This window comes from Crocodylus siamensis, chromosome 3 (assembly GCF_052110815.1).
Source record: "Crocodylus siamensis isolate JL-2025a chromosome 3, ASM5211081v1, whole genome shotgun sequence".
In the NCBI taxonomy this organism is placed as follows: Eukaryota; Metazoa; Chordata; order Crocodylia; family Crocodylidae; genus Crocodylus; species Crocodylus siamensis.
The window spans coordinates 77,420,443-77,444,556 of NC_143397.1; the positions used below are offsets into that span (position 1 = coordinate 77,420,443).

The following is a 24,114-nucleotide window of genomic DNA, read 5'->3' on the forward strand; positions in this document are numbered from 1 at the left end:
TCACTGATGAAGATGTTGAACACTGCGGGCCCAAGTGCGGGCCCAAGGACCGAGCCCTGCGGAACCCCACTGCCCACATCCTTCCAGGTTGAGAAGGAGCCAACCACCACCACCCTCTGGGTGCGGCCCTCCAGCCAGTTGGCAACCCATTTGACTGTGTGGGTGTCTACACCACAGCCCCCCAGTTTCTTAGTGAGAATAGGGTGAGAGACCATGTCAAAAGCCTTCCGGAAGTCCAGGAAGACTATGTCCACTGCTACCCCTGCATCTAATGATCTGGTGATCTGATCGTAAAAGGCCACCAGGTTGGTCTGACAGGACCTGCCACTGATGAACCCGTGTTGGTTGCCCCTAAGCATGCAGTCTCCTGCTGGCCCTTCCTGGATGTGTGCCAGCATAATTTTCTCAAACAGCTTGCCTAGGATCGAGGTAAGACTAACCGGCCTATAGTTTCCCAGGTCCTCCTTCCTCCCTTTTTTGAAGATGGGGACCACGTTGGCCCTCTTCCAGTCCTCCAGTACCTCACCAGAGCACCATGAGTGCTCGTAAAGTTGTGCCAGGGGACTGGCAATGACCTCGGCCAGTTCCTTTAGAACTCTAGGGTGGAGATCATCCGGGCCGGCTGACTTGATCCAACCCCTCCAGAAGCTCCCTAACTAAATCCTCGCTAACCTGTGGCCCAGGTGTGCCTCCCCGGGGGCCCAGCAGGGAGGTGGCTGTTCTGGTCCCTACTTAGGAAGATGGAGGCAAAGAAATCGTTAAACGTATTAGCTTTGCCGTCTGGTGTGATGACCAAGTTTCCCAATGCGTCTTGCAAGGGCCCCGCATTACCCGGGACCTTCTTTTTACCCCCTATGTATTTAAAAAAGGACTTCTTATTGTCCTTAATCTGGGAAGCTAGTCCCAGTTCCATCTCTGCCTTGGCCTTCCTAACTACCCCCCTACATCCCCGAGCAACTACAGAATAGTCCTTCCTGGTGATGACCCCTTCTTTCCATTGGGTGTAAGCCTCCTTTTTAGCAAGGAGACATTCCCGGATGCTTTTGGTGAGCCACGGAGGCTTGTATGCTCTCCTGCTCCCTTTGATCCTCATTGGGATTACCTTCCTTTGGGCTTGGAGGATCGTCTCCTTAAGGAGCGACCACTCTCCTTGGACACCTGGCTCCCCTCTCCTCCGGGACCTCAGTGCTTCTCCAACTATCCTCCTTGGCTCGTTGAAGTCTGCCCTCCTTAAAATCTAGGGCCGCTGCCTTACTGCATGCCTTTGCCACCTTGCACTGGATGGTGAATTCCAGCAGGCGATGATCGCTGTCGCCCAGGTGGTGGAGCACCCGCAGCCCCCTCACCAGGTCATCACCCGTGGCCAGCACTAGGTGCAACAAGGCATCTCCCCTGGTGGGGCTGTGCACCTCCTGGGTTAGATGGAGGTCCTGCACTCTGGCCAAGAACTTACGTGAGTGGTCAGACCTGGCTGACTGCTCTTCCCAGCAGATGGCTGGGAAGTTCAGGTCCCCCATGACTACCACATCCTTAGCCTTCGCTACCTCTGTGAGCTGACCCAAGAATTCCTGGTCAAACTCTTCTCCCTGGTTGGAAGGTCTGTAGTAGACTCCCACCATTAAGTCCCTTTCCCCTCGACTGCCTTGTACTCTAACCCAAAGCACTTCAGAGTGCCCCTCCCCTGACTTCTTGTTAATTAATGAGGATGTGTATTCCTCCTTAATATAGAGCGCCACGCCCCCACCTCTCTTTCCTATCCTGTCCCTCCTGTACAGCGTATAGCCCTTGACATTCACCGCCCAATCATGCGTTGCGTCCCACCACGTTTCCGTAATCCTCACTGTGTCCGGGCTGGTGTCAGCCAGCAGGAGGGTGAGTTCCTCCTGCTTGTTGCCCATATTACGAGCGTTTGTGTAGAGGCATTTGAGGCCTCCTGTGGATGTGTGTACTGACCCCCTAGTCCCAGCATTACCCTGGCCCCAATTTCTTACCTGTTTATTTGCTTTGCTCGTTGGTCTGGGCTGGGCTGTAGTTGTGGGTGCTGTTTGGTCTGGCAGTCTGACGTTTCCTCTGCCCTCATCTTTCCCTTCCCCCGACAAGCCTAGTTTAAAGCCCGCTGGAGGAGGTCTGCCAACCTAGAAGAGAACACATGCTTACCTTTAGGGGAAAGGTGGAGCCCATCCCATCCCAGCATGTGTCTCATCGTGATGTGCCGGTCATGGCTGAGGAAGCCAAAGGCCCCCTCGAAGCACCATTCCTGTAGCTGCCAGTTGGTCTCCGATGCACATTTCATGCCGTCTACCTCATCCACTCACTGGCAGGATAGAAGAGAAAACCACCTGTGTGCCCATCTCCTTCAGCATGCACCCCAGAGCGTGGTAATCCTCCATCAGGCGATCAGGGCTCCTCCTGGCCGCATCGTTAGTGCCCACATGGACTAGGACCATGGAGTAATAATCGGTGGTCTGGATTACAGTCTGGAGCATCCCTTTCAAGTCCTGAATCCTCGCTCCAGGTAGGCAGTATATCTTGTGTGCCGAGGGGTCCCGGCGATAGATGGGGACCTCCGTACCTCTCAGGATGGAGTCACTAATGACGATCACGCGATGCTTCTTCCTCCTTGCCTCCTTCAGCTTGCACGGGATGCGGTGAGCGTGGAGTTGCCTCCTCCCCAGTTTCGTCCTCTCCTTCCTCCTCCTCCAGGGCTTCATACCTGTTCTCCAGCCAGACTGGAGGAACTGGTGCTGCCGTGTCTCGAGCAGCCCTGGCATGGGAGGTGACCATCTGCCACTTAGCAGTGGAGGGCTCATCTTGAGGTGCATCCTCCTTGGTCGTACAACCCTGCAGGGAAAGAAAATATCTGTCAGTTTCCTCCTCTGCCTCCCTGATTCCCCTCAGCCTGCTAACCTCTTCCTGGAGCTCCCTCACCTGTGCCTCCAAGGCCCTAAGGCAGGCGCCTGCAGGACGGGTATGGAGGTCTCCAGTCCCTGCCCCCCCCAGGCCTTGCTGGGAAGCTCCCACAGGCCAGGGGGTTGGGGGGACACCAGCCCCCCCGTGGGCTCCGTCTGGGTGGAGGCCTCAGACAAGCCCCGGGAAGGCCGCGCCCCCCGGGCAGGGGCCCTGGTAGCACTCCGTGTCGACACCATCATAGGAGTCGCTGAGTTTCTAGCTGAGATCGGGTCCTCTGGCCCGCGCTAACACCAGTCAGCCTCTGGGTCCCTCCTGCTCCCTCTCCAACGCAAACACCAGCATGCTCTTACAGACCGTGCCTGTTTGCGCGGCTTGGGAGCACAGCTCCCTACCGGCTCAGCTAAGAGGGATCCGGGGGGCTTCCCCTCCGGATCCGGCTCAGCTGTGTCGGTCCCTCTGCCCCACTTACCTTAGGGGGATCAGCTGCTGCTGCCCCTGCTGCTGCTCCGTTCGCTTCTGCTGCTCTCGCCTCTGCTGCGGGTCAGGTAAGGGGGCACACGTGTGTGTAAGACACACATGTGCCTGTGTCCTTCCTCTCCCCACTGCTCCTAGCTCCTGAATTAATAATTCCAAGAGAAGTGTAACAAGACTATTAGTACCTGAAAAATTTAATTTCTCTGTCCCTGTGCATCTCTCACAAACTGCTGTGTGATAATGGTATATAGATTTCTGATTGTTGTAATTTTCAGGAGGATGATAACTTCACATCTGAATTGTGATATTTAATGATGTGGAGTAGTTATTTCCCATGTGTTTTAGGTGTTTACTAAGAAAACAGTGTAGTTTTCACTTAAAAAGCAGATGTGCTTGTTTTTTTGGACTTTGCAGACTAGTAGTGTTGAGGCAAAAGCAACGTTCTACTGATAAGAAGTCAAGATAATCTTGTTTCAAATTTTTATAATTCATTTAGTGTTGCAGCAGCATAGAATACGTTTGAGATGCCATTCTTGACAGCATATCTGACAGCACACCCTGGTAAATTTGGGTGTCTTGACCATGTAAATTGATTATTTTGTTTTCAGGAAGATGATGATGGGTAACTGCCATCTACTGTTTTTGGATACTTTTCTTCTTTCTGATTTAGTTCAACAGTAAAGGTGTCCTAGGTTGAAAGAGGCGGTTTTACCCTCATTTTCAACCTAAGACTGGTTGTCTTCTGCTAGACAAGGGGTTGAAGGAGAAAGAATGAGAGCTTTTTAAAGGGATTCCTTCAATTTAACCTTTATTTGCTAAGATTTCAGGCATTTGGCAAATGGGCAAACATCCCTTTCAAAATCGGGGGAAGGTTTTCATTGCCAAAACGAGACAACACTTTGTTCCAGAGGGCAGAGAAAATTGAGTAATTGAGTTCTGCTGGAAGTTATGGTAGAATAAAAACAAACAAAAACCTACATTCAAGTACTTCATAGCTTGCTTTTGCACAGATTTTTAGTTATAGTTTTGATATCAATTTTATAACTTAAAATATGTGACTTAAGGGGAGAGTTTATAGCTACAACTCATGCACATGGAGTTCTGCCTATGCGTCTCATAGCAGTGATGCACTGGTGCTCATCTCCTGTGCTGAAATAATCTTTTTAGGCTTTAATCATCTTTTCCTTTTGACAGGAACAGGTCTCTGTAGCTTCCATGGGCTCCAGGCTGCAACAGATGCAGAGTGTTAGATCTCCATCTTATTTAGAGTATGAAGTACTATGACCACATTGCTCCATACTCAAAACATTGTATTCCTTCATTTGTTTCAAGGTCCAATTACAAATTATTCATTGGCCTTGTAGATGATGTGAGATTTTTTTTTTTTTAGGGCAATCTCACCTGTTAGTATTCAATCTGGCAGTTTGGGAAACTTGCTGAGAACATGACCTTATTGCTTTTTTCTCAAATTACTAAATGGAAGAAGATGCCAGGCCCTCATGTTGCAATGGGAAAAGCTGAGACCCATTTCTGTCATCTCTAGGGTGCCCTTTTGCACATTTTGGCTAGTGGTTTTGGCAATCTCGCAGTAGCTTTTCAACATGTGCAGTCTCCCTGTATCCTGCCTTATATATAGCTTGCCTGGGGGGGGGGGGGGGAACTCCCTTTCATCTCGAGGTGCACCTATACATCGGTCCCATATTGGATCAGCAGACATGAGAAAAATTGATTATTGGAAATCGGGTTTTTTTGGTTGATGTGGCAGATAATGCCACCAGTTTAAATGCTGCTCAGCCATAGTGTAGCATGTAAGCAGCTGGGAGCACAGCTTGACAGCATGGAGAGGATCTGGCTGGTAAATCTGTTGTGGGGGAAGGCGGGAGGAAACGGGTGTCGGGGTGGAGGGTGGGGGGGGACTGATTGAGGTCCCTGCGATGAGGAAGGGAGTGGGACTGGGGCAGGGGCAGGCACAGACCAAGTAGGGCAGCGCACAGGACAGAGCCAGAATAGCTTGTCCAGGAGTGTGGGGAGGAGGCACTCCTGCCGCTGCACGCACCCCTGGAGGGCATGGGAGGCATGTGCCCCCAGATCAGCGTAAAGAGGGTCTGTCTCTATGAACAGAATGAGGGTGGGCTGCCTCTGTGGGCTGATGCTGGGCTCTTCTTGGCGGGGGGCTGGACCAGGCTGTGTTCGGGGTGGATGGCAGTGCTGGAAGGGGGTATGAGGGGCTATGGTGAATTTTGGGGTGGCTGCAGCCCTCCCAGAGCCACTGCCCCGTGCCCTGAGCACAGCCTGGCCCAGCCTCCTGCTGAAAAGAGCCTGGCACTGCCTCTACTCAGCCCTCAGCAGCAGCCCCCCTCACCCTGTGTGCAGATCCAGGAGCACAAGCCCCACCCCATGCCCTCCTGGGGTGTGTACAACAGTAGGAGCTGCCCCTCCTTTTCACCCCCTGACAAGCCACTCATGGCTCCATGCCATGTCCTGCTCCCTGGCTGTGCAGCCCCTGCCCCTGCCCCTGCCCTTGCTCCTGCCCCATTCCATCCCTCACTGTAGGGACCTCGATCAGCCCCACTGGACCCCTTCCCTCCCCCCTCGCCCCTTCCCCTACAGCGGACTTGTGAGCCAGACACTGCTGCCCCCACTGCCCTCTACGTATTGGAGTTGGATTGGTATCGGCTAGTGTGGCTCGCTAAAAATCAGCCATCAGTATCGGCCCAAAAATTGTGTATTGGTGCACCCCTACTTTCATCATCTTATCTCTCCCCCCCCAGTATTTGTTCCTGTTGTGGTGCTAAACTTAAAGTACGTGGAATGAATGGAAGAGGATGTGTACAACTTACTATGCTTCATACTATTCATAATTAATTCTGCAAATCAAAGCACAAATTTTAAATTGTGCTTAGCAGTAGAACTTGATAATGTAGATCAAAATGCATTAATAACCTTCCTTTCTTTCACAGGGATTTTTATCCTTTCTGAGTGCTCCATTAATAGGTGCTCTATCTGATGTGTGGGGAAGAAAGTCTTTTCTTCTTCTTACAGTTTTCTTCACTTGTGTTCCAATACCATTAATGAGGATAAGTCCATGGTAAGTGGTGCAGACTACAGCAGGGGGTTGTAGTTAGACAGCTGAGGAATTCAGTCATAGAAGCAATATTTTTTAGAAATCAAAGATCGTGAGATGAGGAAAATTTCTCGTATGTGATTTAAAATATTCTAGTATTACTTTGTTCAAGGCTTGTAATAAATTTTGTGTATGGGTGTGTACAAAAGGTCATGAAAGGTACGTTTTACACAAACAGCAATAATTGCTTAAAATGCTTAGAGTACATTACGTAACTATATAGCTTTCAGTATATAGTATACAATTACTGTTTGTCTTTCAGACCTTTGAATGCACTAATAAACAGCATTGTTTATGTCTTGAAAGCTGAATGAATGCCTAAATTTTATATAGGAAAGTTAAAATCTGGAATATAGTAAATAGTGTTTAGTAGTTGCCAATAGAGGGTTTTTTTTGTCATTTAAAATTTCCTTTATCTTTTTGTTGGTGGCAGTTAAGGAAGTAAAAATATTTAAGAACTTTCAATATAAGCCATCTTGGAGCCTGTATTCATGCTGTGTGGTGTTGTGTGTGGGGTTGTTTTTTTTTTTGCCGCTGACAGATGTTCAGTTAAAGGTGCAGTGGGGTCTGATTAGCATCCCCAACAATCATGTCTCCTACTATGGCACATGTACGTGGAAGGAGGCAGTTTTGGGATTGGGGATCAGATCTCAATCATGCCCTAGTGCTAGTACAGGGGGGAGCCCAGGAGCATGATCCCAGGCTCCTCTGCATCACCAAGCTTAGAGCTCACTGTACCCAGTCTTGGGAGAGCACTGGAGCATTGAAGGGCTTTGTGCTCCTAAGGCTGAGAGCACTGATTGGTGCTGGTTTCACTTTGAACTTACAGTGCAATGGGAACCAGCTGCCAAGTTGTTACACAGTTCTGGACTAGAATTTTTAATAGACTTTAGCCTGCCTTTGGAAGTAGAAGGTAAATTGTGGGCATTCTTTCCATCTTAAATTGTTTCTGTTTTTGCCTTAACTTTGTAGGTGGTACTTTGGTATGATTTCAGTCTCTGGAATCTTTTCTGTTACCTTCTCTGTAATATTTGCCTATGTAGCTGACATAACACAAGAACATGAGAGAAGTACTGCCTATGGATTGGTAAGTAATAGGTAATTTTTTTGTCTGTTTTAGTCATAATTGTGGTTCCCAACGGATTTAATTTTTAATTGCATATAAATTCTCAATATGGGAAACGTTCCCTTGTCCAGATGTTGTGAAGTATATGTAATTGGATTTGTCACTCCAGAGGGACCAGGATGAAGCCAAGGTTAGTGTGCTGGACTTCAGCTTCAGGGACCAGCTTTCATTTTTATGATCTTCCATAGACTTCCTGGTGTGAAGTTGGGACAGTTGCTTGCCTCCTCAGTACTTCCATTCTCTGTCCTAAAATGGAGATAACTAGTACACACTCCTAAAAATCTTGGTGAGAGATGAAAAATTACGTATTAAGGATTGTGAGGTGCATTACTGCTATGGCAACAAGTACTATATAAGTACATATACTACATATAAATCTTTAAAGAAGAAAGAAGCATTGCTTTTCCTGCATTCCTGGCAGCATCTCTGACTCGGATGTTGCTCGTCCTTCCCTGCTGCTCAACATTTCTCCTGCCAGTCACCCACTGTGTTTTAGGGGAGGCAGGAAATGTAGTTGTAGCAGTTCTCTTTTGCTTGCTAGATCTGCCAGGCTGATGCATCCCATCCTTAGGAAGTCAGGATTAGTCCATCTTTGGCTAGGGAATGCCAAGCAAAAAGCAATTCCACAGAGCCTCTAGGGTAGCCCAAAAGAAATAGAAAATGAGAATTAATAATTATATAGGTGGTTTGCTATTTGCTCCAGTGTCCTAATGTTAACCCTACACTGGGTTACCTAAGCACAGATCTTGTACAGACTGGCCATGGACACAGCTCTGTGCCATGCAGGCTTGGGCAAACATGTCAAATGTTAATCATTACTTGAACCAATTAGTTTCAGTTAATAAAATTAAAACATCTGAATGAAAGGAATGAATGCTGGCTTTCAAAGTTGGTGTTGGCTTTTTGTGAAGAATAACCTCTAACCCTGAACTTTTCTAGCTATTTGCAAAAAATAAATAAATAGAAAGTATAACAACAGTAAAAGTCCTTACTAGATATGAGTCCTTAAATTAACCTAAGTGACCACTTTACTAGCTCCTCCTCCATATACATATTGAAGTATTACAAGTCCACTTCCAGGTCCACCACTGAGCATGCGAGGGGACCCCCCCCACCCCATGCCCTTCTGGCTCAGCGATTGGGAAACCAGTCACTGAGCTGGAGTGTCGGGGAACGGTCCCCTGCGCATTTGGTGGTGGACCCAGAAGTGGGCCAGAAGTGCTTGTCCACTTCTGGGTCCACCACCAAGTGCACTGGGACCCCCCCCCCCACACTCCTGTGGGATGTTGCATCCACCCCACCATCTCAGTGTTCATGAGCTGCCTGGTACCTTGAGGTATGGAGAGAAAGCATTTAAAGCTGTGTCTATGTCCGAATCAATTCAGAGAGATTTAGAGGTCTTCAGATTTGGAGATTCAGCCACCAAATTGGGCCAAATCTCTGCCAAACCAAATCAGCAGCCAAAGCTTCGCACAGCTCTACTGCATGAGCCACTGAGGGAGCCCTGTTTGAAAATAAAATAGAGGTGATATGATACAGTTTCTTTTTGAAATGAAACTACTTACTTATGTGACTAACAAGAATATAGGCCAAAAGTATAATGCCATGACACAGTGCTGGAGCTGCAGATTGCAGAGGTGATCAGGATGGATTTCCCTTCTGATGAGATGGGTTTGTTGGCAGGCTGCCCTTTGTTGTGAAGATTCTAGCATTATGGAACTTGCTGTGACATTGGTCCTAAGTAATCTAAATTTGACTTTCTGAGAGAGCTACAAAGACTGCTTGAATGGATTTTTGAAGAAAGAGTACATTAGAAGAGGCTATTCTGGAACTCTTCCACTTTGTCTTCAGGCAGTGATAAACTGTTGCTGTTGTTTGATCAGCTACATAAAAATTATACTTTGAAATGCTGCTTCTCCAACTGAACATGGGAGCTTTTAACATCTACCAGTGATCTAACAGAATGCCATGGTTTCACTGCCCTATTCTAGTGAGCTAACTTGTAATTTTCTCCTTTTCTATTTCTTTTAAACAAATCACTTATCCTCTCTCCTCTCTTTTTTTAATAGGGTACTTCTTTTAAGGGCATAACAAACTAAATAGCCAGACAAAGGACAGATCTACGAAAGTTACTGTGTAACTTATTTTTAATATTGAAAGTGAACTTCAGGTGTTTAATTCTTCAGCAGCAGTAACTCACAGTGGACCGAAGTTGTGCAGTTTATGCTTCGATGTCCCATGTTACTTCATTAGTGCCTAGTCACTATGGCAACCATTGCATAGAGAAGAGATTGTATCTGAGAAACGGATCCTTCCTTAATAATGTTGCAAGATCTTTTCAGAATATTTGAAGTGATGTAGCCTTGGTCATGCAAGAGGCATGGATCTTTGTGGGTGGTCTCTCTTCCTAGACTAGCTGTGTAGTTGGGATAAGATTAGACAAGCTTTTGATACATTCCTGATCCTTACATTTGAAAGTTTGTCTACTTTTATCCCAACTGTGCAGTTGGTCCAGTAAAAGATATCAGTGACGAAGATCCTTGCCTCTCACAAGATCTTTTTAGTATTTTATTGGCAAAGTATGAAAAATGTAGGAGACATGGTAAAATAGGACATTCTGCTGTTAGTAAGCTGGGGTATGATTAATTAAATTTGCCCCTCATTTCTCCTGTAGTATCCACTTTAAGGGCAGTTAGTCCAACGCCTTCAATCCTGACCTATTAAAGGATCTGTTATAAATTGGATGTCTTAATAAAAATGAAGTGTCTTTTTGGCACTGACAGAAAGAGTGTACTTCTGCTGTCATCACTAGTGAACTTTAAATACAGGGAGTAATTAATTGATTAAAAAGGTGCTAGATTTTTGTCTAATTTTATTCTTGAATTACACAGGGAAAGACGCATGCATGCTCAGTAATAACACAGATGTAGGTGATGGGTACCAGCAAAAGAATTGTTTGCCTTCCTATTATCTTAAAGGTTGGAAACCCTAAATCTAAATTGTCACAAAGGAATAATCTGCAGTGGTGATTTAAAAATTTAAATTGCTCCTGTTAAAACTGTGCTCTTTTGTATCAGTTTATTGTATTTAACTATGGTTAGTTTTCATGATTATCAGGCACCTGATTATATTACAGAACCTTTATATAGATTTCATAGACAACAGGGCTGGAAGGGACCTCGGAAGATCGTTGAGTCCAGCCTTGGGCAGGGAGTCTGCTGCGGTCAAATGATCCCAGCAACGTAAGCATCCAAATGTGCCTTAAAGATGTCCAGAGTAGGTGGTTGTACCACCTCTGGGGAAGTCTGTTCCAGACTCTGGGAACTCAAACGGTAAAGAAGTTTTTCCTTATGTCCAGTCTAAAATGATCTTTCCGGAATATTTGACCGTCAGACCTTGTCTTCTCTTGGGGTGCCCTGGTTGAACGGACATTCTCCCAATTCCTGGTGCACACCCCCTAATACATTTATAGGCCACCACCAAGTCCCCCGTGAGCCTTCGTTTGATATAAAACTACATTTCTAACTCATATGGTTATAATTCTAAAAGTAAATACTATGCATTATTGTTTATGCATTATCTTGTCAAAACTTCAGCTCCTCTTCCCCACTCCAGCAACTTCTTCCGAGACATAGTTCTTCAATTTAGGTATACAGTTCCACAGATCTGTGTTATGCTCCAGATTCTACATTAGCTTAAGAATTCTGACTGTATTTTTCCTTTTTTTATTAAATTGTTGATCTATCTTGTAGCTGCTGTAGAACTTCTGGATTTTTTGTAGTGCTTAGTGCTGCTGTTATAGCACTGTTGCAATAAAGTTATGTATTTTAACTCTAAACAAAAAGCTAGATAATTGGTCTTCTCATCCATTTATCTCACTGTGGGGTGTTCAAGTTTAGATAAAGTATATTAACCGGGGCTGATTGAAAATTGTCAATTTCATCCAACTGACTTTTTTTGGTTAGGGCAGGTGTGTGTGGGGGTGGGAGGTTTTTTTGGTGGGGTTTTTCTTTTGTGGGGGGGGCAGTTGCTTGTTTTGTTTTTTGTGGTGTTTTTTTTTTTTTTAACCGGAACTAGAAAGGAACATTACACTTCTGCTAAAAAAAAAGTGAGAAATATGCAATTTTTTTGCTTTTTTTAACTCTAACTTTGACTTTTTTTTAAATATTGGTGTTTTGAAAAAATATGACAGAGTAGCTTAATAAAGTAGTAGCCTTATTAAAAAGTAACTGTTGGCTTTGATGGAATAACTAGCTTGACTTAAATTTGTTTTTATACATAGGTATCTGCCACCTTTGCAGCAAGTTTGGTAACTAGTCCTGCAATTGGAGCCTATCTTTCTGCCAACTATGGAGATAATTTGGTTGTACTAGTGGCCACAGTGGTGGCTGTTGTGGATATCTGTTTCATTTTGTTAGCTGTACCAGAATCTTTGCCTGAAAAAATGAGACCTGCTTCATGGGGAGCTCCTATATCATGGGAACAAGCAGATCCTTTTGCTGTAAGATTCATCTGTATAAATATTTCAAAATGTTGACTTCTTTTTTTTAACATTGAAAGGACTAAGTGTTTTAATGTCAGTTTTTAATAAAATAATCCAGTGAAACCATTATTAACTTCTACGCTTTTGCCAAAGGTCAAATTGTAATGAAAAGTCAAAGGATGAGCACTTTGCGCATTTGTTATTATGTATATTGGAAACCTATATAATTTTGGGCATAGAGGGGACAAACAGTTTTCCTCTGTGATCCACTTGTACCAACATGGAAGAAGAGCAAGTGGTAGTTGAATTCTTTATACTGCAGTGTATTTTACTTCAGAAAATGAATTGATATAACGTGTTTACATTAATTTTATACTTCTTGATTTCATATGGAAGCTTATTTTATGTAGGTATTTATCCAACAAGTAGAGTAAATTGTTTTTAATGAAATTGCTGTCCTGGGAATTGCTTTAAAGAAACTGCATATTGTGAATGCTGAGAGATGAACGATATGCTTGAAAGACTGCGTTAAGGACATCTGTTTTCCACAGTCAATTCATTAATACATATAGTACCATATTATGTGGGGTGGGGGGGGAACAATCTGATTTCTGGGATTGGACATAAAATTCCTCACCTAACAATAGTGAGACTGTTGGTCCTGAGCAGGGTTCCTAGGGCTGTCCCCAGCCCAATCCTGAGGATTGAAGCAGGAGGTAGCTATTTCCCAGAACCCAGCACTGCCCAGTGTTGTTGATTTTATTATCATTACCAGGGGCAGCCCCAGGCCTGGTTCAAGATCTAGGCCTGCCCTGGTTCCAGTGCTGACAGGCAGCCCATTTCAAGACATGGGCCTTGGACAGCCCTGGTTCCTGGAGCTGCCCTCAGGCTGATCCCCAGGGATTGCACTGAGATACCGTCCTGGGTTTCAGACCAGCTGGTTGGTATTGGCTGGGCAGCCCCGACCTGGTTCAAAAGCTGAAGCTGTCCCAGGCCTGATGCCCACAACCAGCTACATGTTGGCATCTGCCCAGAACATCCCTGAGTTTGGGATATTTGCCACACCTTAAATTAAGGTGCCATACAGTCCAGCCAGAAAGATGTTCCAAATTTAATGCGTAACATCTTTTATGGTTGGCTTGCAAATTAGTCCATTTTATGGTGTGACGCGTCTGTAGCATGTTGCTATTTGACACATTCATCATGCCATAAATGTCTTTTTAGGGTCCAAAATTTAGTATGAGTTCATGGGTGGATAAAGACCCCACACTTGCTTTTGACCATTTAAAAACTTTAATAATTTTGTTTTTATTTATCACTTCCCTGTATGGTTTTGTCCCAAACTGTTCTAATATTGCACTGGTATATGAAAAGAAAAGTGCTTCTAACTAAGCAGTTTATTTGAATGACTTGTAAAGTAGCAAATGTAACTGGTTTAAAACAACTAAAAATGTTCAGATTTCTTTGGATATTTAAAGCAAAAAGAAATTGTTTAATTGGAGATTTAGTTGGACAGTGTTCTTTTAACAATCCCATAGAATCAAATTTTATTCTGGGGTGTAGTTATGGGGAAAGTCTTTCATGGGATTACTGTCCTTATCCCTTGTTACAAGAAGCTTTCATTTTGACCTATCTTTCCCTTCTCTTCAATTTTTGATAGTCCCTGAAAAAAGTTGGGAAAGATTCTACAGTCCTCCTGATCTGTATCACAGTGTTTCTCTCCTACTTACCTGAGGCTGGCCAGTATTCTAGCTTCTTTCTGTATTTACGACAGGTAAATAATTTTTGATACTGAAAAATAAACTGTAAGTACATTTCACCATGCGTATTTTGAGACCTGTTATTTTTAAATGTAGAATCAGAAATCTATAAGCAAGTCCTAAAGTATAAAACCATCACGCTGTATTGTAATTTTATTAAACCAGGAACTGAACTGATTCAGAAACGATCTCCTGAGCACCAAGTGGTATCTCTAAAATGAGGAGCTGCTAATATATCTCTGCTGAGATTTCATTTTTCCAGAGATGCCTGTACTCTTGAATTTACAACAAAAAGTTAAAGTTATTTCATTTTATTTTCTTTGTTTTCTGTAGATTTATATGGCATAAGGTGTGTAGATAAGAAAACTGTTCAACTGGTATAGCTCTTCAAGTGTATGTAAATAATTCTGATCGCTGCAGTAATTGCATTCCAACATTTATAAATGCTGTCTTTTTAACTAACGGTTATCCTGACAACTGAAGCTGTCATTTGTAAAACAAATCTTCTATTACTCTTTTTTCAGATCATAGGTTTTGGCTCTGCTAGTATTGCAGCGTTCATAGCTGTGCTAGGAATTATGTCTATAATAGCTCAGGTAAGCTTATTATAGTAGCTTCTCAAACTTCTGGCAATTTCTAGTAAATCTTGGCACGCATAAAAGAAAAATGTAAAAGGAAGATATCTTGCATATAATCTTTTGTCAGAGGTATGATCATACCCAGTGTAGTGTCATGGGTTCAGTTCATTGCAGTGCATCTAATTTTAAAATGTCTTTCTAAAGCAGTACAAGTGTACCAATCCAGTGAACACTAATGAACCATTTTGGACACTTTATAGTTATGTGTAGGCAAGTTCCTTTATACCCTTCTAAAGCTTGAAAGTACCATCTCTGAAAGTTGGTATCCTATATGTGTACAAAGATGGATTAATCACACTTTAATGTGATTGGATTCCAATATTGCTACTTAAGTCTCTTTATCAGTGAGGGAAGCAGATGAAGACCAGTAGCTGAATGACATGCATAGTGATTTAAGTGTGGTAGTATGAGAGAACTACAGACATGATTCACTTTCCTCTTACTGTGGTGCTATTGCATTGGTTTTAAGTTTAACAGTAAACTCCCATATGACTATACTGTCAAGTACTATGTAGTGAGTAATGCCTGCCTTGTAGAGCAAGCTTCTTCAACAGGAGATATCAGAAGCAGTGGGCTCTCCTGTCACTACTGCTGAACTTGTGCTGTTCCCCACAGTTGTCACTCCTGCTTTTCCTCTAGGTTGGGAATGTCTTACTTTCCTTAGTATTCCTTTCACTTTTAGCAAAAGTGAGAGTGTGCTCAGTAACATCCTCAGTTGAAAGAATGATAAACAAAAGGCAGTAATGAGAAAATAAATGAAGGAGGGGAAGAAATGAGGGGGAAATGTATAAAGAGATTTGATGAAAGTAAACTTGAAGAGGCAAGTCAAGTGCTCTGAGTTTTAAATGTAAGTTTGGGTGATTGTGCTCTGTACTGAACAAAATAGCATTGAGCAAAGCAAGTTGTTTTTCTTTTATAGCCAATATTTGTAGTTTTTAGATGGCTTTGAGCACTGTCTGTGTCCAGATTTCCTGGGATGGTTAACCAACTCATTATGCTAAAACTGACCTCCTATTCACTATGGAAAAAGTGAAGTGGAAAACCCGTTTCCTGAAAAGTTGACTCTTCTATTTAATACTTATTTCAACTTTTTAATACAGTTTTTTTTTTTTATTATTAAAGAGGTGGGGGAGGTGTACACTGAAGTGCCTACTAAGCATGACTCAAGAGCTTTTTAATTTTAGCAGTACCTGTAAATCAGGTTGGGATCAAATTGAAGGTCTATGTTTAGACAAAATATAAAAATATAGTGACAGTTTGATGGCATTTCTTCAGTAGTAGTGAATGCTGCTTGGATTATCTCCTATGGAACTGGATATTGCTTTTAACAAATCATACTTGAGATTTGTTTGTATTTTTTACAGACTGCATTTCTCGGTATCCTGATGAGATCAATAGGGAACAAGAATACAGTCCTCCTTGGTCTCGGCTTTCAAATACTCCAACTGGTTTGGTATGGTTTTGGATCTGAGCCTTGGTAAGTACACATTTCTGAGCTGCATGCAAATTTTATGAGACCTAAAAGATTTTTCAAGAACTCTGATCATTTTGATCATTTTTATCCATGCTAAGCTTCAGTATTGTAGAACTGGATTAACATCAATTTGTCATTTTCAACCAGGATACCATGGCACCCTGGGGTGCTGAGCAGTCTCTTTTAAGGCTGCTGTATATTAATACTATTAGGTACTCAAACACCCGCATGATTCAGAAGATAAACAGATTTTAACTAGGAATCCATAGTGTAAAGTACATTCTGACCTGTTGTGGTCTTCCTGAGTTTTTTTTGGGTTTTTTGCAACAGAAGAAATGATCTATTTTTCCATATTCAAGAAAAAAGAGAAAGATATAAGGAGTGGTATTTTCTGAGAAATGCCTTGAATCTAAAAAGTTTGAGAACAACTTGTTTAATCCAGGCACAGAATTAGCATTGGAATAAGTGTGAATCTGGCTGCTGTTTAAAATGCAGTTCATTTGTAATATTGTTGGGGGAGGACCAGCATGAAGGACAGGAGGGGATTGATTGATTTATACTGGCAGCAGGTCATTTCTGGGACTTGCTGTTTTTCAATTTTGACTAAGCCAATGTATATATTTACTTAATTCTAACAACCATCTTCTGATTGGCTAATTATAATTCTTGATCTCTTTGGGCCTTCTGGGAACCAGCATAGACCAATTCTTTGATGTTCTTGCAATGTGTCAGTTAGCCAAAATTTATGTCCTTGTGAAACTGAAGGGAGGAATTCAAATCTGGAATGTGTTCTTATCAGTTTCCTGGCTTCCTTTCCTGACTGGATTTTCTGAAGCTACTCCCCTTTATAGTTATCTGAAATTTCTAACAGTTTGGTTAAGAGAACTTGGCATAAACATGAAGTTACAATATAGCAATAGATAAACAATTCAAGGTTACATCGTTCAGTTATTAGTAGTATAACTAATGCTGCAGCATGCATATGTGTGTTCTTGGTTGTTTACTGTTAGTAATTAAACCTTAGGCCTTCTAGGAAGCTGTTTACTAGTAGAGCTTTGCTCAGCCTATGGGTTGTGACCCAAATGCAAGAATATATGGAAGAGTCATGAACAAACTTTAAAAATGGACTCTCCTTTAAAGGAGAAAAATGTGGGAAACCGTGGATTTTTCCTTGCAGGCTGGCAGAGTTCCAGCCTGCAAAGGGCTGCTTGGGGCCCCTGAGGCCCTTAAACTCCACACACCCATCCTTTCCCCATAGACTGGGAGGCTGGGGCCTGGGGATGGGGACCCAGTGGGTCAGGAGTGAGGAGCACTGGGTTGAGACTGGCCATCAGCGTTTACAAATGGGTCCTAATACAAAAAAGGTTGAAAACCACTGTACTAGCTTGCAAGTTACAGATTTTTACCATTTACTTGACTTAGTTTAACAGCTTCAGGCACTCTCAATGTACCATTTCTAATACTTGCAATATTCCTGCTGTGGTCAATTAAGATTGTTTTGGGTTTCTGCATCAACTGCACTCCTGCAGCCCTGTGAAAGTGGGAAGCAAGTAATGCAGAGAACTAAGATAATAACTACTTCCCTTGGAGTATGGTACCTTTTCTATAGTGATGAATGACTGCTAACTTGTCAGAGCTCTAGTATTTCAGATGAGCTTGAGGGTAACTTCATCAGTGGCACTAGATGAAAGTATATATAAAGGTCTCTGTGGGAAAATAGAGCAAATTCTGAAAACAGAGTTGATCTGTTCTCATCTTTCTATATTAATATACTCAAAAGCAATTCTCAGAATGCATATCTTCTTCCAATAACTTCTCCTATATATAGGACAATCTCATACATTGTGTTTTTTATTTTTCAATTAACCCTGAGGCTATTAAACTGGGATGCAATTAAATTCTAGCATAGCCAGTCATGCACACCCATCCCGAAAGTAAATTCTCTGAAGCTACTCCTTGGCATGACTTCTTACAAACCAAGTAGTAGTCTGCATCACGCTTTGTTGAACTCATGTATGCCTTTCCTCTGGTTAGTTAACTGGGATAAGTGAAATCGGGAAAAATAAATAGAAACAGGCAGAGGCTGTTGCATGCTATTCTGTAACACTGCTAGAGAATACGTAGTTAGCTAGTTAAACTGTACGTAAACATATACCAAAACTTAAAAGCCTGAAGTGTTTTGCAGTGGTGAATGGTTGGGTTCTCATTTGTGTGAGTGAATTTTCAGAGAGAAATGTTCTTCCTCTGTACTTTAAGCAGGGAGAGAGAGAGGTAGGCACTCTCGAAGAGAGAGAGAGGCTACAATTAGATTTAGACAGACTACAGAAGTGGGCGGATGGTAACAGGATGGGGTTCGATGTAGATAAATGCAGGGTGCTGCACCTGGGGAGAAGGAATCCACAGCATACATACAAGCTGGGGAGCTTCCCCCTTGTGAGCACAGAGGCGGAAAGGGATCTCGGAGTCATTATTGACTACAAGATGAACATGAGCCGCCAATGCCAGACTGTAGCCAGCAAAGCCAACCACACCTTGTGCATCCAAAGATGCATCTCAAGCTGGGCCAGAGGTGATACTCCCCCCTCTACGAGACATTGGTCAGGCCACAGGTGGAGTACTGTGTCCAGTTCTGGGCACCGCACTTTAAGAAGGATGTGGCCTGCCTTGGGAGGGTTCAGAGGGCCACCAGCTCGGTTGGAGGGCAACAGGGCAGACCCTCTGAGGAGAGGCTGAGGGACCCGAACCTGTTCAGCCTCAGCAAGAGGAGGCTGAGGGGGGGATTTGGTGACTGCCTATGAACTCATTAAGGGAGATCAGCAGCAAATAGGAAGGGCCCCGTTTCCCCCCAGCGGAACAGGGGGTGATGAGGAACAGTGGCCAGAAGCTGCTGGATTAGGAGTCCCTATTTCACTGTTAGGGTGGCTAGGATCTGGAACCAACTTCCTAGGGAAGTGGTCCTCGATCCTACCTTGGGTAAATTCAAACAGAGGTTGGATGAACACCTGTCTGGGGTCATGTGATTCCCAGCATGTGCTCTGGCCAGTGGTGGGGGGTTAGACTAGATGATCTGTTCAGGTCCCTTTTGACTTCAGACTACTATGAAACTATAAGCATATTAATGTATTTTAATCAACAGGATGATGTGGGCAGCAGGAGCAGTGGCAGCTATGTCAAGTATTACATTCCCAGCAGTTAGTGCTCTGGTTTCACGAAATGCAGAGTCAGATCAGCAAGGTGAGTTCAATAATTTAACATTTTTGTCCTCCCAGAAATGTTTTTTCAATTCATTTCTCTTGAAACCAGAATATCAACTAAACTGTATTTTTCAGATAAGATGACAGGTAATCAAGTTCCTTGACAGTAGCTTTAAAGGTTTGTCACTATGAATATTTGTGAGGAGAGGTACATTCATTTGAATCATAATTATCTTGCGTTATAAAAAGTGTAGCTATGGTCATGCAGTCACCTGTCTACATAGTTGCCTTTCAAAGGTAATAAAAAAAGAATGGAAAAGGTTGCTAATCTTTAATGCTTTTTCCTCCTCCTTTTTATGACCATTGGTCTGTAGCTGTGGGAAGTTTAGCGTCACAATACTAACTTACTTTCATAGCAGCTGAGTCGCTGTGTTAACTATCTAGTTACTTTAGTTACCCAAAGCTGGCCTTTAGTGAAAATGTCACCCTGGGTAAACTTGTATTTTGGTGCCCCACTTCCTCCTCCTCCTCCGCTTGCCTCAGTCAGCAGCACTGCTGCAGGCAGAATCAGGAAGGCAGGGGTGCAGGGCACAGTCCAGTGGAGAGGCGGTGTGGCATGGTGCACTAGGCAGGCACTGCTGCTACTGCCTCTGTTGCCCAGCCCGGGTCTTCCTGGGGCAGCTGGAGGCAGGGGATGGGCTCGGCTGGGTACTGCTCCTCCTGCCTGAGGTGGGGATTGACTGGGAAGGGGCAGGGGGAGAGAACTGTTGTGAGCAGTGTGAGAGTGTTTGGTGCCCCTCTGACCATGGCACCCATAATGCTGGCTCTATAGATACCCAAGAAATCATTTTCCTCTCTGGTATGGTGAGGTACTGGCATAACTATTTCTCTGTTTTAACAGTTCACGTGTTGTAAAATAAATTAGTAAAATGTAGCTGTCTTTCTCAGAAGCAGCAAAAAGTATGATGAAGAAAGGACTTGTGGGTTTGTACCCATGTGAGCTTTCTTTCATATGGGAAGCCAAAGAGAAATGAAGAGAAATAAAACAACAACAAAAACCCCCAAGCAAACCTGAAGTTATTTTTTAAAATGCCAAAAACAAGAGTTGACCTTGGCAAAACTCTTAATTGCATACGTGGCAGTATTTATTGTTGTTACTTACGCATAGGGCTTTAAAGGCAGATATGAACACATAGTCTTTATTATAAGTTCTGCAGCAGAACATTAAAACAAAGAAGTGGAAAATCTAGAATCAGAGAAGGGCAGGAAGGAACCTCAGTTGTCTAGACCAGGTTTCCCAACTTGTGGTATGTGTACGCCTGGGGGTATGCAAGACATTGGGGCGGGGGGGGGGACATGAAAAATTGTATAACAGTGGATTTAATTTCATTATAATAATAATTGGCATTTAAGGGATTAACATATAAACCATATGCTGGCAGGGGTACACGGGCAGCTGGTAAACTTGGGGAAAAAAAGTTTGGGAACCTCTGATCTAGACAACCTCCTGCCCATTTTCCCCCTGGCCTGAGGCAGGATGATCCCTATGCAAACCATCTTCAACAAATCCATTGTCTAACCTTTTAGCACAGATACAGTCAACTCTGACACAACACAAAACATAATACCCCGACCTACTGAAATTTATGGAACTAGAAAGACAAAACAGAAAGCAGTCCTAAGAGGCAGTTTCTTGTTGAGATGCAGGGGTATGAAAGGTGCCATTGTTTGTCTTATTTTTTTTCTAAGCTAACATTCATTAACAGTTTGATTTCAAATGTAAAGCAAGCTTCTTTGGGGGTGGAGGAGGTGGGAAGAATGGGTTTCCAGTTGTCTGCTTGGATAATAAAATGAATAGTTTTTTCAAACCAAAATAAAAGCATTTGAAAAAGGGCAGGGGAGGGGGTGAGGAGCAGGGTAAATGTAGTGGGGAAGAGTACTCCTACAAGTTTAAAGGAAAGACATCTATGCATTGTTCAGTTTTCAAGTAGCTAATAGTATACAGAAAGGGATTCAGACTTGTAGAGTGGAAGTTCTGCCACCTAGTGGAGAGAAAACAACAGTTGCACAAACCAAACAAGGTTGTGTCTTTCACCTGTTTAAACCCAAAAATATTACCTTATTTTCCTTTTTATGCAAGGATTTATGGTTTTCACATGCTCATACTACCTGGCTCAGTAAGTATAGTTGCCATGAGACTTGAATGGTGCTTGCTTTGCTGACTTTTTTTTTTTCTTTAGTTTTCAAGATCTTTAAGGCAGATTGTATATTTTTATCATGTACTATCAGCGTTTAATGAGCCACTTACTGTAGTGAGAATATCTAAATGTTAATTTTTCTTCATTGCTAAAATTGGAAATAAACTTGCATATGTGGATAAACCTTTATAAATTTAGCAATTGGCATTATAATGTTCTACCTCTTACTGGGAGCAGCAGTAAGATTTATTGAAATTAATCTCAAGCCTTGATTTTCTTTTCTTGCTCACTGTTGATAATCCATAGTTCAGATGTAAGGTAAAAAAAATTGCACATAAAAAATGATCCGTTTCGTATGTAACACTGCATGTTCTTTTGAATAAGGAAATATCTGCACGTCATCTTGATTTTTTTTATTCAGTGTAAGTTTGGGTAGGGGACAGTTAACTAAAGTGGCATTTGAGCACGCCCATTAAAGGGGAATAGTAAGATTCTAATTTAGTCATCTCTGAATTAAAAATTTAAATAAGACTGTCTGCTGGTAGCTCACTAATACATTGACAATGCTGTATGCTCACCTAGAGAATCTGAAATCCAACTAATCCTCCTCAATGGCTTTTCTGAGTACCCTATCATGTGGATGTAAAGCTAGCATTTTATAGTCTTTCATGAAAATCCAGTAAGAGAACTCTTCAAGTTATAATACCTTATTAAAAGTAAAAATGTTTGATGAAAAGGTCTTTTTGTTTGGTTGGGGTTTTTTCAAATTTTTTTTAACCCCCTCCTCCACCCTGTTACTTTATCCTTACACAGGTGTTGTCCAAGGAATAATAACTGGAATTAGGGGCCTGTGTAATGGCCTGGGGCCAGCGCTGTATGGTTTTATTTTCTTTCTCTTCCACGTGGAGCTCAGTGGATTGGTACCTGTCCAGAGTTCTGAGAAGAAAAATACCATGGAGGATCCTAGTGATGAGGTATATTTTTATCTTCTGTCAAAAATATAAAACTTGGATGAATAAAATCTTGATATTGAGTTTTTGGAATAGTTTGTTACTAAATTTGGGGTTTGTTTTTAATTAAGTTAAGAAGTCACAAGAGAGACTAGATTCAAAGCAAGAATTTTGATTTCAGCTCTTACAGTGTAGGTGTTACGCCCTAAAAGTGGGGCATAGCGAGTCTGGGTGCATGGATGGGTATATCTATAATGTGGAGAGATACTCCTGCCAACAGCTTGCACTGTTGTGTTTATCCTGTGTTGCTGCTTGCTGTTTTGCTTGAAAAGATTTAGTCAAGTCTCCTGGGGGCTTTTTTTTAAAGAGTTCCCTGACTGATCTTGCTTGGACAAATAAACTCCTGCAAAGAAACACATGTGCACACATGCACACACACATGCACACTTTTATGACAAAAAACTCTTTTATATGCAGCTATGATTTTTCAGCTGTGTCTGATATATTAGCGATAAGGACTGCAAACACTGACTTTAAGCTACAACCAGCTTCTTAAATATGATGTTTTAGATCTACTTATTCAAGTAAGTTTTTAGTATCTAATGTTGACAGTGATTTATAAGAATAACTACTGTATACAACTGCTACTTATATTGATGGGATGTTAGAAAAATATCCATTGGAGACTTATCTTGGTCTTGTTCTTTTTTCCCTTCCTTCGTAACTCATTCTGAATTAAATAGAAATTCTCAATATTCATCTTTTTAAATTTTTTTCCCCTTGAGATTCCTTTCACTGACTTCCCTTTTGTTTGTCGCATCAAGTTTTAAGGTCATATTCTTGACACTTGCCCTGACTGGTTCTCAGCCTTTTTTTTTAATTGCTTTATAACCATCAGAGTCCTGATTAACATTTTTCATCTGTGTGGACTCTTGTTGAGTCTTCTTTTACATGGACTCTTTAGCCTGTCTGCCTTGACCTATTCAGACATATCCTCACTTCCATCTCTTTCCAGGCTTCCTAGATGGCCAGTATTTCTAAAAGGCCTACTTGCCATATTTACCTGAATGCAAAAGAACTTCAAATTTAAAATGGGGGGAGGGGGGTCAAGTGGCCTGATGCCTGCCCCTCCTCTCTCCTCTGCCGTCAGTTGCCCTGTGTGGCAGCTCTGTTTCTAGCTTTGAAACTGGAGCCAGAGCCACCATGTCATAGGTGCCCCAGACCAAAGCTGGAGCAACAGTGGTCTCTCTCTCACACCCCTTGGATTGCACTGCATGGTAAAAAAAAAAAATAAGGGGCGGGGGGGTTCACACTGTTTTTCCTCATATTTAGAGACTATACGTAGGATCCAGTACAGAAAAGTAGTTAGGCACATGGATAACTTGGAACACGTGAGTAGTTGTTTAGACTATAAAGGGGCTAGTCATGCTGGGCTAGATTCAGACCTCCATTCTGCAGTCTTCTCTCTGTTTTCATAGTTACAAGATGCCTAACGAAGTTGTATGGAAGAAAAGTTAACTATTCGGACCATGTTTTCTTCCCATATTTTCCTATTTAGTTTCGGATGTGAATTTGATCTTCATTCTGCTTAGCAGTCTAACAACCTGAAAGAATTTCTCTCTCTTTTAAAAAAGAAGAGGGAAAAAAAAAGCCATTTAAAAATGCTTCTAAAACACTTAAGTCAGGGATCACAACTGAGACAAATTCAGTAAAGGGCACTACATTTATACATAAAAGGTTTTCTGTATCAGTAGTAGGTCACCTTTTTCAGCTGTAGACAAGA

The 24,114-nt window shown here is 42.7% G+C and overlaps 1 protein-coding gene across 3 annotated transcripts in view; it reads left to right on the plus strand.

Moving 5' to 3' along the window:
• The window catches only part of SLC71A2 (solute carrier family 71 member 2), a 59,804-nt gene that overhangs the window by 30,654 nt on the left and 5,036 nt on the right, over window positions 1–24,114 (plus strand). For 2 of the 3 annotated variants that reach the window (XM_090038563.1, XM_090038565.1), the window contains 8 exons: window positions 6,345–6,472; window positions 7,481–7,595; window positions 11,917–12,135; window positions 13,778–13,891; window positions 14,402–14,473; window positions 15,880–15,992; window positions 19,126–19,223; window positions 22,195–22,355. In XM_090038563.1, coding sequence (XP_089894689.1) covers window positions 6,345–6,472; window positions 7,481–7,595; window positions 11,917–12,135; window positions 13,778–13,891; window positions 14,402–14,473; window positions 15,880–15,992; window positions 19,126–19,223; window positions 22,195–22,355 — 1,020 coding nt within the window. The remainder of the gene's footprint in view (window positions 1–6,344; window positions 6,473–7,480; window positions 7,596–11,916; window positions 12,136–13,777; window positions 13,892–14,401; window positions 14,474–15,879; window positions 15,993–19,125; window positions 19,224–22,194; window positions 22,356–24,114) is intronic. The other variant, XM_090038564.1, reaches the window with a different exon arrangement.